The following is a 12,974-nucleotide window of genomic DNA, read 5'->3' on the forward strand; positions in this document are numbered from 1 at the left end:
TGTATTATTGTTTATGTTTATAATATAGAGACAGAGGGAATGGTTGATGTCAATCTTTAGTATGCTGGAGGGGTAAAGGTGTGTGTGTGTGTGTGTGTGTGTGTATTCACTACACACAGCTGCAAGTTCTTCAAGCTCAAGATATTCAAGATACACACCCAGACAGAGTGTGAGAGATGATTTCAATACAAAGTTTGAGGGGGAGGCGAAGTTGCACTAAAAAAAAATAATAAAATAAATAAAAAATAAAAATGGCCTAAATTTAAGATTAGGTGTTTGAATTACAAAATGTCCATCCATTTAAATTACACATTTTTTACTTTAAAACTTACATTAAAAAGAAATAAAAGAATAATAATAAATTATAAAAAATAAATAAATAAATACCATGGTGTAGTTTATGAATGAACTATTTGCATATCTACTTGATATTATTTAAAAAATATTTTCATAATGCAATTATTAAAATTAAAATATTAGAATCAGTATTAATCTGTTCATTGTTAAAACAAACACCTTCATTCAGTTAATTTATGATTAAAATATGGCTTGATACATTCAGATTATTTGTACTATTATAGAAAGCTTAGATGTTTTTACATTTCATTTCTGGTAGCCTGTTTATGACTGACAAGTGTGTATGACTGTGACGAGTGGGGCGGGGCCGAGGGACATGGGAGCGAGGCCGGTGGAGTGATTGGAGATGAACTACACCTGTTCAACCCGCGGGTCTCGAGGCCCATGGAGGAGATGGAAGGATATAAAACTGGAGCGACGACAGTGAAGGACGAGAGACCCGCGGGTCGAACAGGTGTAGTTCATCTCCAATCACTCCACCGGCCTCGCTCCCATGTCCCTCGGCCCCGCCCCACTCGTCACAATGACATGAAGTTTATTAAGTGTAGTAAAACTTTAATCCAAATGGATAGAAATTTAATATGCAATTAATAAACATAAATCTTAAATCTAGGCCTAAATCTTTATTTGAGTGTGTGCTTACAGTTGAGGGATCCATTTATAAAAACAGAGGCAAAAGCACAAAGCCTTACAGGTTTTTATTAGTTCTTAGTAACTTCTCATTAGCTGAAACACAATTGTTGTGCTCTTCTCCTCAAAATAAAGAAAGCTGAGAAAACAATAATGAATGAGAAAACAGACATCTGGCATCCAAACATTTCTACCCCTGGAGCCATTTCAGCACCATTTGTAATCTTCTTCATCATGACATTACAGATTGCCACCTTCACCTGCTGTCAAGATAAAAAGACGCCGACTGCTCTTTCCACCAAACATTAAACTTAAGTGACTTAATAACATATTATTTTCGCTTTATGCATGTAAAATACACAAGAACACCTCTCACTGTATATATCTCCACAGAACAACAGAGTTGTTACTATGGCACTAAAGCAAGACTGAAAAAATAACACTTAACCCACTTTTAACAACATTTCTATAAATTTTTATGCAAAACAGGTCATCAGGGGCAAATCAGCAAATCATCAGTACCTGACAGAACCCCCTGCCTCTGGTTCACAGCTGCGTGAGTTTGTGCCTATGTGTGTATGTGTGTGTGATGCCAAAAGGTTGAATGATGTTTTGTCGCCGGAGGACAAATTGCTTTGACGTGTGTAACCTCAGAAAATATGATCGAAAACATCAACTGGCCTCACTGCTCTCTACTTCCTCTTCCTAGAATAATCATCCCTTTCTCCAGTGTTTCTCCCCACCTTTATGTCTCATGACTCCTGTCTGCTTGTTCCTGTGAAATCTCCCTCCCTCTCTCTTTCCCTGAATATCCCTCTTGGCCTCAGGAGGTGTTATGACAGTAAGGATGGAGTGTGTGAAGAGCAAGAAGGAGCATGAAGAGAGATAGTGCTGGGGGCGAGCTGGATGGAGGGGAGATGGGAGGTAAAAAGGGGGCACTGTTTCAGTAAGGTAGCCCGGAGAGACAGACTTCAACCACCATTCGGCCTGTCTGTCTTACCCGCCACACTAATGGTTTGGGGGGAGGGGGGGGTAAACATCAACACCAGTCAAAACAGGTAGCTGCCCTGATCACGCACTCACACATATAATTACAGTACACACACCTGACCACAGTAGACCTCAAAGAGAGAGAAGAATGACTAGATGTAATGGAAAAGATATTAAATCCACAATTTTTGAAGATGGAATCATGTTAGGAGCAAGCAATTACCCTTTCTACATAAAATGCAAAATGATGATGAATAAAGAAGGTGGGGTTTTGCTTTTAATGTTTTTATTCAATTTGCTTTAAATTACATTTATACATTTATTAGAATTGCACAGTGTTATTTGGTTAGTTTAAAAAAAAAATCACTGACACATTGCCTCGATTTTTAAAACTAAAAGGCTTTTATGAAGGCATTTAATGAAGACTTTTTATGAAGTAGGAAGTAACCAACAACAATTTTTTTTAAATGGAATTTATGTAACTAAATAAATAAATGAAACATATATAAAAACAACAACCAAAATAAATAAATAAATAAAATACATACCAGCATTTGTTTTACATATTGCACACAAAAATGTTTTAATTACAAACCAAAAAATCTAAATTGAATCAAACATTAGGGTGACCATATGCGCCGTTCATACGGGACACGTCCCAGCCAGGATTTTAATAATGCCTAAAACATCCAGAGCAGTTTGACCAATAACATGCAGGTATTGTACATAATCGACCAATCGTGGGGCTGCGTGTGAGAAGGTGAGATCTAGAGGGAGCGATCAAAGCGATGCAAATATGCGCACGTGTTTGTTCGTTCGATTGACTTGAAGCGTTGCTGTGCACAAATCCAAAAAAACAAAGTGCGCCACAATGCTTCAAGTCAAACGAACGAACAAACACGTGAAAGCGATTCGAAAGCATAAGGAGCCGTCTGCTCTGCTCTTTATAGCTCTCATGAATGTTACACAATGATCAACCTGCACTGTGCAAATAGCCAAAACCTGGATATTTTAGGCAATATTAAAATCCTGGCTGGGACGTGTCCCGTATGAACGGCGCATATGGTCACCCTAATCAAACTGTCACTCTGATATAAGCTGATTCTCTAACACATCCTGTTAATTTATTTATTTCCACCCTTCTTCTTTACCCAGCTTCACATATGTCAATCGTATTGCCAGTGTGTAAATAAAAGTAATCTGTTTAAATGGGTCATGGCCTGAGAAATCTAAATTCCCTTGATTTTTTGATATATAAGAGGTCACTGTGCTATAAAACATTCTGTATGTTTCAGAACTCAAAACCTTCTTGTTACATTGAAACTATACCAAAACGACAGATTGTGGAATGTTCTACTCTACGATGTAATAGTGTGGATAAGCACCGCCTCCGCAAAAGAAGATCAACACCGGCTTCTACATTGCTGCCTGTTTAGCTCCACCCACTGATTCCTGCATGCTGTGTAAATGACGAGAGTGGAAAACACTGGTCTATGCAGAAACCAAGCGATAAACATTATCTGATGAACTTTACTTTTAATGAAATACCAGACTGCATCAGTTAGACTTGGTCCTTTGTTCCCTTCATTTTACAGCAGATTCATTTACAAACAAGACAATTTGATATGCACTGTATTTATGAGTTCTTAGCCTAAATCACTGCAGCTTCCCTCTGTGAAGGATGTAAGCTGTCAGACACACACACAACTGTTAGCCAATCACAGCAGTGGTGGTTTACTTCTGAGTCTACAATCTGCCACGTCTATTCAAACAGAGTGTTCTGACGAGGAGGTCAAAACAAGACAGAAAATAGCTTATTACTTCTAAATTATGAAATAAAATGAAAAATTATAATGTTATAAGTGGACCTCAGAGAACAGTACACAATAAAAAAAACAAAACAAAGGCAGTTCATGACCCCTTTAAAAACTTATAGGTTTAAGTACCTGAGTTTTTAAGAATGTCAGGTGGACATTTTCATAAAAACACCTTATTTAATTACAACATAGTTTATAAAAAAGGGTGTAAGCATGAACAATCCAGCTGTGTTATTTTGTATGAAACCACCATGTCTTATTATTTACACATACTCACATACACACATACCAGTCTCTGGAGAATTCACTGATGACATTGTTGAGGTTTAACCACAGGGCAACAACAATAACAACAACAAAAAATCAATCTTGCTAAATCAATGTCACTTTCATCCACTCATTCTCTTCAAACTGTGACGAACAGGTCAACAAAAACCCACCTCATCTGTCTGTCTCCCTTTTTGGAAATTTTGATATGATTATTCTTGTGTCTGTGTCTCCGGGTATGGGAGGCACCAGATCAGACTGGTGTGTTCCAATACACGGCTGCGGAAACCAACATAATTAGACAAAGCCGGGACGAGTGAAAGGAGTTGACAAAATCTTGCCCCAAGAAGTCATTATGTTTTTCCTGCACTGACACTCCATCAAGGGATGAAAGTTGACACACCTTCCCCCAGGCCTCAAGCTGTAACCATACTATAAGAATAATGATATTTGCGTTCATAAAACTACAATTGCTTCTTGATTCATGTTTCACATAAATTATGAATGGGATTAAGGTTTACAATAATAGTTGTCATTTAAAGGGCTTTATGGAACAGATTTCTGAATGTAGAGATCTTGTGGGAAAAATAAACTCCTTAATTCACATTATTTAAGATTAAAGCTGGCTGCTAATTGCTGTTCACATTCTAATTTAAACATTCAGATCTTCCTTACAAAACGTTAATCCTAATTAGCCGTTAGCATCCACCAAAATACAGGGCTGTGTTTTTACACAGGGATAAAATTTAGTTGTTGTTTTATAATATCTAGCTATTTTTTTAACAACTTTATTATTCTGTAATAAGTTAATGATGTGCATCTTATAGTTAAAATTTTAGTTAATGTTTAATTTACAAATTATTCTGATGATGTAGCTGTAGCATATTAGTTTTAAGATTTTAGCATAAAGGCTTCTTACCCCATGTGGCATTTAGTCTAATTGTACCTTTATAGGGAACTGTAGAAGTAAAGTAAAATCTTTTACTCAAAATTAATTCACAGTCATAGATGTATTCCTTATAGACTACATTAGGATTAATGACTATCACCCGCTTTTACTAATGTCACCTCAAATAAAATTAAATAGACCTAATATTGTAGGCTATTATTAATTACATTTTCGATTTACTTACCTTTTCAAGACTATTCTTTATTCTAATAATAAGAAAGCCATTAGGACTGTGTAGCCTGTATATGCAAATCTTTACTCTGCCTCCTTGGTTGTGTGTTTTCTTTCATTTATAGCCTATTATTGTAGTTCTGAATGTGTTTAATTTTTGTCTTACTAACTAAAAAAGTTAATGTTGACTAGCATCCGCCACTGCTGGCGCTGTTCTGTCTTCCAGCGGTGTGTGTGTTTTTAGTCAGGCGGAGAGGGCGCCTAAAAGAGGTCCTTTTTCCTGTTGACGTGTATGCTTGTCAGCGATATGTGAAACTAAACGAAACGGAGGAAATAAAACATTGCATAACTTTCCTTTAAATACTTTTTACCTTGTTTTTAGTGGCGTCCTTAAACTGTCATTGAAGATGGAGACGCTTTACCATCAGACCAATAAGTGAGTTTGTTCACACTGCTGATCATTTAGCTCATCTTACCAGTAAACAGAGCTATTTAATGCTCCGATATTAAAGTCTGACCGTTTGCATAGGTTCGGTGTATAACATATAACACATAAAAGGCTCTTTGAAATATATTGTTTGGAAATAGAATATAAGTTGCTTTCGTCTGGCAGCATCTGATGATATTATAGATTCCTCTTTATACTTTCTGTTTATGAGTCTTAGTGATGAGTTTCGTTGATATTATGCTTTCATTGCGGTCTGTCAGCTGTTTTAATTAATCAAACGTGTGGTTGTAGTGTAAGTAAGGTAAGGTACAGATTGTATAATGCTATTATCTGTCTGACATCCACAGGGCCCTGATGTGTCTAAAATGTATTCTTTGAATAATGACTTCAAATGTGCATTTAATCCCCTCTCTCTTCTCACTTATCCGTTTCTTAAACTTGTAGACAAATTCAGGAGGTTCAGTCTCACATGGGACGACTGGAGACAACAGACCGACAGTCAGTCCATTGTAAGTGTGTGTGTGTGTGTGTGAATAAATATCCTCAATCCCACAGAGATGGGAGGATTCAAATAGGACACATACTCCAAAACATAATGACAATTAGAGCTGGGCAGTGTGGTTTATGAATATGAGCATTATCCAAAAGGAGTTTCATTATTCCATATTGAGTTTCTGCCTGAGCTTTACCATGTCTGTTTCAAGCCCTTAATTGACCTGTTTTTATCAGATAAACGGCGAGCAGAATGGGAAGAGTGTCAAAATAACAAATTATTTGAAATAAATGCTGTTGTGGGAAAAATATGCATGCACCAGATACTTACAGACGGTACACTCATCTGACCAGTTTGATTGATTTATATCATCACATAATGTAAAGTATATTATCTCTCCAGCTCTAATCTGCTAAATGCGACTATAAGGCATGAGGATATTAAAATATTATAAATAGTAACGTCGTGATTTTCTGTAAAGCTGCATTGTTAACTTTGCATTTATATTTACTTTATATTTAAATCCAGACATGACAAAGTTGTTTGCAGAAGGTGTCAAGTAGGTCACACCAAACTCATGGGTATTTAATGAAGGTTGAAGAACCACCAAAATGTCAATATTTTAGCACTACATTGATTGTAAAACACAATTTTTTTGGTCTGCCCAATTTTTAATGACATGAGACAATATTGTTTATTTGGACAAACTTTGAAGGACTTATTTTGTAAGATGGACCGAGAAACACTTTCACAGTACATTTAGAATCTTTTATGGACTTATGTGTATATATAAAAAGTTGAATAATAAATAAAAGTTTTGTTGAATTTGGATCTGCTATTAAGTAGTCTCTGAAGCTCATATGTCAAGAAACTTAAATACAACCAACCATTTCTATTAACCTATAGTATTAATTATTGTAATTACAAGATTATCCTATTCCCAGCTGTTTGTTGATATTTAATTGCTATATACATTTACATCTTTATTCTTTTGAAACACATTAAAGCACTAAGAAAGTGCAGGACGTCACACCAGCATTTCTCAAAAGAATTGTAAACCTTTTTGTAAATTGTAAAGTAGTATATAGAGACTAGGTTTATCTGTTTAGGGCCTACAGTGCTTTTGGGAAACCCATCAAAGATCAGTTAGCAGTGGGCTTAGGCCTTATTTACACATGTATACCAACATCCACTACAAGTTGTCCACGACCATCGCCAAAATGTGTAGACCCCTGGTATTTTCCATTGGTGATTGGATAATCCAGTTATTAAAGCACATATAAACTGGTTAGAGTATAAACTGGCGCCAGGCAGCGTCATCGTGGTGCCACTGAGCAGCTGATTGTTCTGGAGAGGTGGAGCTTATACAGAGAGCCAGGCTGGTGCCACGACAGGAAGGACAGGGAGGAGTGATGGGGTGGGGGCATAGAGACTCATGGAGTGCTGCGGTGTGTGAGAGTGTGTGTTTGAGCTGGTGTTGTGGCTCTTTGGTGAGTCTGAATAAGATAACCGTCTCCTACCAATGCTGGTGACATCATAAGAGCTGTCATAGGCGGGAAGGATGCATAACGCATGCATAGGTTTGTCTGTGTGAGAGCAACTGTGAGATAGCATTGTCTCAGAGGGTGGGGGTCAGGGCAGACTGCATGTGTGATAAAACTTTCCCACCAGTCTGTGGATCTCTCCAAGGAAGCGCCACTCATTCCCAATCAGCGGATCTGCTTGTCAATGCTTGATTCTCTCTCTGCCTGATACTTACTGCAGCTTAGTGCATGCATGTATTATAATTAAATGTTTTCTTCTATTTCTCTTACTTTCACATTAAGATTACTTTTATGGCCATCTAACACTCATTTAAGATTAATATTTAAAAGAGTTTAATAAGCTTTTACAAATCTATTTTTTTGTACTGTGTAATGTTGTGATGCCTAAATTCACTTGTAGCAATTAAAATATATATATAAGAAATTATTACTTTTATTCAGCAAGTATGCTTAAACTGATGTAAAGCATGGCTGATACTATGCAGAGCTGCTAATCATCATAATATAATGATTTCTGAAGGATCATGTGAAACTGGATCACATGAATAAATTCGATTTTAAAATCTATAAAAAAGAAAAGTCATTTTAAAATGCTGTAATAAATGGCAATAATAAAATGCAGCCTCGATGAGCATAAGAGATCGCTTTCAAAACCATGAATAAATCTTACAGACCACACACTCGCATTTCAGTTGAAGTTTTTTGTGTTGTGCTTGATGTATGATTCTTATTTGTGTACTTGTTTCTGATTCTTGTGTTTTCCCGCAGTACTTGAAAATGAACTTCAAGCAAGAATTGATCAGATCTTTAATCAGCTGGAGCGACTGGAGATACTGGCCAGTAAAGAGCCACCAAACCGCCGGCAAAATGCCAAACTGTGAGTGCAGCAGTAGAAATATCCACAAGTGCCTTATTGAATCATGCAAATGTCCAGTCCTTGTCTTGATCCGAGGTTGTTTTTTAGGAGGATAGGCAACTGAAGCAAAATATCCTTCCTGTCAGAAGATTAAATTGGGATCCAGTTTGATCTGTAATCATTAACCAGAGTATGTGGAAGCTGGACTATAGTATTGGTGGATAGATGGCTACCTAAACGTTGTAGGTTCAAAGATCAGGGGATTCATGAACTTCAGCAGTCGTCTCTACCATGAAATGAGTTGCTCTGTCCTCGTAGTAAATACATAATGTAAGTTGTTTTGAATGAGAAAGCCTCTGCCAAATGAAGAATGATGTGATGTGATGTGAGGTGATGAAGGTGAGGAGTGTTTGTGTTGTATGCGCCCCGTGGCAGTGGGATCCAGTGAAAACATTCCGTCTGCTGTCACGTCATCACCAACATTCCTGCCGTGTGTGGCAAAGCCTGGCTAAAGCACTGCACAAACACACCTGAGGCCAGCACACCTGTTACACTCACTCACTCACTCACTCACTCACTCACAAAGCAACAGATATCGTAAAGAACAGACGTCTTTATGACAGTGTGGATGTGTGGATGATCTCAAACACACTACACAGAAGCTTTTCACACAAGTTTAACAATATGAATAGTTCTAACCGAGGAAGCTTTGGACACTTTTGTCATTTATTTCTGTTCCAATACCCTACATGGTTTTATGTATTTAGTGTTCAATAAGAATTTTGTCTGCTGGCCCAGTCATATTTAATGAAATATAATTTTCATTATATAATGTTACAAAATAAATAGCATTTTTAGCAATAAGATCATTTTTTTAATTATATAAATAATAGTAATTTTTAAATAATAGCATGTGTATATATAATAACTGAAACTATTTTGAATAAAAAAATCAATTAAGACTTTTAGCAATGCTATCATTATTAGAATTATTATAATGATTAATTGCATCCAAAATAAGTTTTGGTTTATATAATACATGTGTGTGTACTGTGTGTATATGTATAGGCATATATATATATATATATATATATATATATATATATATATATATATGCCTTGAATTGAGGCCAGTTTCTTTATTTTTGCCTAAGACTGAAAATGTTTGGGTTCGACATCGAAAGATGACTATGGGCCTGTTTACACCTGGTCACTTCATGCGTCTTTTCTGATCAGACAGCTATCTGATTGCGAAAAGATCAGGTGCAAAAGTGTAAATGGAAACGTTTTAACCAATCAGATATATATCTGACCAACGAAAATGCATGAAATGATCAGGTGTGAACAGGCCCTATAAGTTAAGAGATCAACATTTTATTTCCAGATATCTACATTTGGATCTGATACACAAGATTTTTGAACCCACCCATTGCTCATGTGAGCAAAAGTATTGGAACAGATTGACTTAAACAAAATTAAAGTGAATAAGACTTAATATTTAGTTGCAAATCCTTTGCTTGCAAGAACTGTATCAAGCCTGTGATCCCTAGCCATCACCAAAATTTTATTTTCAAAAATAAATGATAATTGTGATTATGTGATCATTATTAAAATATTATATATATGATAATTGTAACAATAAAAAAAAAACATTTTATTGTTAATAAATGTTATTTGTAGCAATGTGATATTTACATTTTTCAAAAATAAATATAATTAAAAGTTTCCATTAATAAATGAATGCAAATATAAAAATATATATAAAACAGTTTTTTAAATTAATAAATAGTTTTATTTTATGATTTAAAATAATATCAGGCTGTGGTTCCAATAACTGACCTGAAATGATTTTGCATTAGCCCCGAGCCTTTGTATTGTTGAGCCTTGAGTGGAGTAAATAAAATGCTAAAAGTTTTATTCCAACTTCATTCTTGGCTGTTGTTGCGTGTGAAACTTCCTTCTTTATAAACGAGCAGGTAGTCTACAACTGTTGCATCACCAAACAAGGCCTGCGGGCTGCTGTGTGGTCTGAAAGACACTCACTGTGTTTTTCTTTTTACAGGCGTGTTGATCAGTTGAAGTATGATGTGCAGCATCTCCAGACCGCCCTGAGGAACTTCCAGCACCGCCGTTACACTCGCGAGGCTCAGGAGAGAGAAAGAGAGGAGCTCTTGAGCCGAAGCTTCACAACAAACGTCAGTAGACCACACAAATGTTCTTCACACACACACTCTTTCTCCATCACTCATCAGTCTATAAATGTACATCACACTACAAAGAACACATTTTGATTTTGACAGTGCTGTGTGCTTTTTATGTGTAGGATGCAGACACCTCCATCCCTATTGATGAAACCCTGCAGTTTAATAGCAGTCTGCAAAACGCTCACAGAGGAATGGACGACCTGCTGGGCTCCGGCTCCAGCATCCTTAACGGCCTGAGAGACCAGAGGAGCGCGCTTAAGGTGTGTGAGACGCACACAACACAGGGCGGATTCAACTCTAGACCAGGACGGGGAATTTTTTTCCATTCTCTTATCAGGGTGTTTCTAAAAATGTCAAATACTGCTCCACTGATTGGTGATGGCTGATATAACATCGTTTAATGATTGCCAGGAATAATTAACACAATAATTAATTGAATCTGGTTTCTTTTAACAGTAGGTGTTGGAGTGTGAAGTCAGCATTATTTTAGGATGATTTATATACTATTATAGTAGTTATTAATATTTTGATTAAGGCTTCATTTGATATTTTAGTTTTCCTTATAGCATCTTTGATTTTGCTTATGTCATTTATTAAATTATTTAACATTATTTAGCTTCTTTTATTTCTGTTTTAATTTTAGTAATCTTAGTATTTCAACTTATTTTATTTCAATCGATCGCCGAGGAAACATTTCACATTTGTTTCATCAAATGTTTGTTTTATTTCCACCGTTTCAGTTTAGCTAACAGTGACGCCACTGGTTTGAGGTCATGCATGCACACATAGACACTGACCGTGTGTTTCCAGGGAGGAGCGTGTGTTCTTCCTGAAGCTCCTCTGATTATCACAGAGCGTGAGAAACCGTCTCTGACTGCGCTTTTGGGGAAATGGGGAATGATGTGTACCTCAGATATTTTACTAAGTGAATGAAAGTTTATCTGTTGCTCACTGTATTCAAAGAGAAAAAAAAGTTTTTTTCTTTTCTTTTGAATCTGAGATTTGTTAACTTTCCACACTTTGCTTTTTTTTTTTTTAGGGTACCCATAAAAAGATGCTGGATGTCGCAAACATGTTGGGTTTGTCGAACACGGTCATGCGTTTCATTGAGAAGCGAGCATCGCAGGACAAGTTCATCATGATGGCTGGAATGCTGGCTACTTGCTTTGTCATGTTCCTGGTGGTGAAATACCTGAGCTGAACTCTCCCAGCTTGACCTGACCCTGCTGCTCGATGGCGTCAGTGCATCATTCCGGTTTTCATGCCACATGCATCACATCTATGAAAAATGCACAGGTGTGCTGAAAGAAAATCACAGAACTGCCTCTTTGCAGCATGACTGCCACTCTTCAACATCACAAACCTTTTGTGTCTCTAAGTCTTTCTTCTTTAAATGTTTTTAAAGACATTGGATCCTTTCAGAACTTTCCTCTCAGCTAATTCAGAAATAAGCAGCAAATTTGTCTTACTGCTCTTTATTTTAGAGTCTAGACTGAACTAAAACCATTATTTCTTGTCTGTATTATAGAAGTATTAGAGCAAATAATTATTATAGACATTTAGATTTAAAATGCATAATGGTTAAAGAATTGGTCTGTTATCTTGCTCTTCATTGCCACCTTCTGGACAAAATAAAACTTAAATATTTGGTTACTCAGTGCTTAGTTTGTACTGTATTGTTTATAATGCTTCTAACCTGTAAATACAAATTTCTGTTCAATAAACTCAAGTAGCATCCAGCTGCCCTGAAATGTTAAACTCTACACTCGTTTCATATCATTAAAGTGTGAGTGTGTATGCCTGGATCTACGCAGGAGCCACAGCCTCCAGCAAACAGGAAATGAGTCGTCTTATTGGACATCTGCTGCATGGATCTTGACGCTGTATGCACACATTCATACATGCTCAATACCCCAGCAGCATAATCCTCCACAATATCCTACTGCAAAAGTCAAACATCATTTCTGTCTTTGCCAGTCATGAAATCGAAGTGTTGACCAAGGAGATAAAATACTCTTTTCTCGTGCACCTCTTTTTCCCTGTAGTCAATGTAGCAAGACTTGTTTATGCAGCTATAAATACTTACTATTGACCAAACACTGATTTTAAGGTCTTAAAAACTCACCTCATTGATCTGTATGGAGAGGTAATTGAAAGCTCTTGATACTTAACATAGAATAATGTAAAAATGTTGCAATAACAAATTATCCTTAAGAGCCAAGGCAACTGATTCCCCTCCAACAGTGCA

General features: G+C 36.5%; 1 protein-coding gene across 1 annotated transcript; it reads left to right on the top strand.

Moving 5' to 3' along the window:
• Positions 1-5,424: 5,424 nt before the first annotated feature.
• LOC132148922 (Golgi SNAP receptor complex member 2-like) lies at positions 5,425-12,489 on the top strand. The gene is made up of 6 exons (XM_059557725.1): positions 5,425-5,617; positions 6,074-6,138; positions 8,435-8,543; positions 10,585-10,717; positions 10,846-10,986; positions 11,766-12,489. The coding sequence occupies exons 1-6, from the start codon at positions 5,589-5,591 to the stop codon at positions 11,925-11,927; spliced, it is 639 nt and encodes a 212-aa protein (XP_059413708.1). The 5' UTR covers positions 5,425-5,588; the 3' UTR covers positions 11,928-12,489.
• Positions 12,490-12,974: the final 485 nt, after the last annotated feature.

The sequence above is a fragment of the Carassius carassius genome, chromosome 1 (genome assembly GCF_963082965.1).
Source record: "Carassius carassius chromosome 1, fCarCar2.1, whole genome shotgun sequence".
NCBI classification, from domain to species: Eukaryota; Metazoa; Chordata; class Actinopteri; order Cypriniformes; family Cyprinidae; genus Carassius; species Carassius carassius.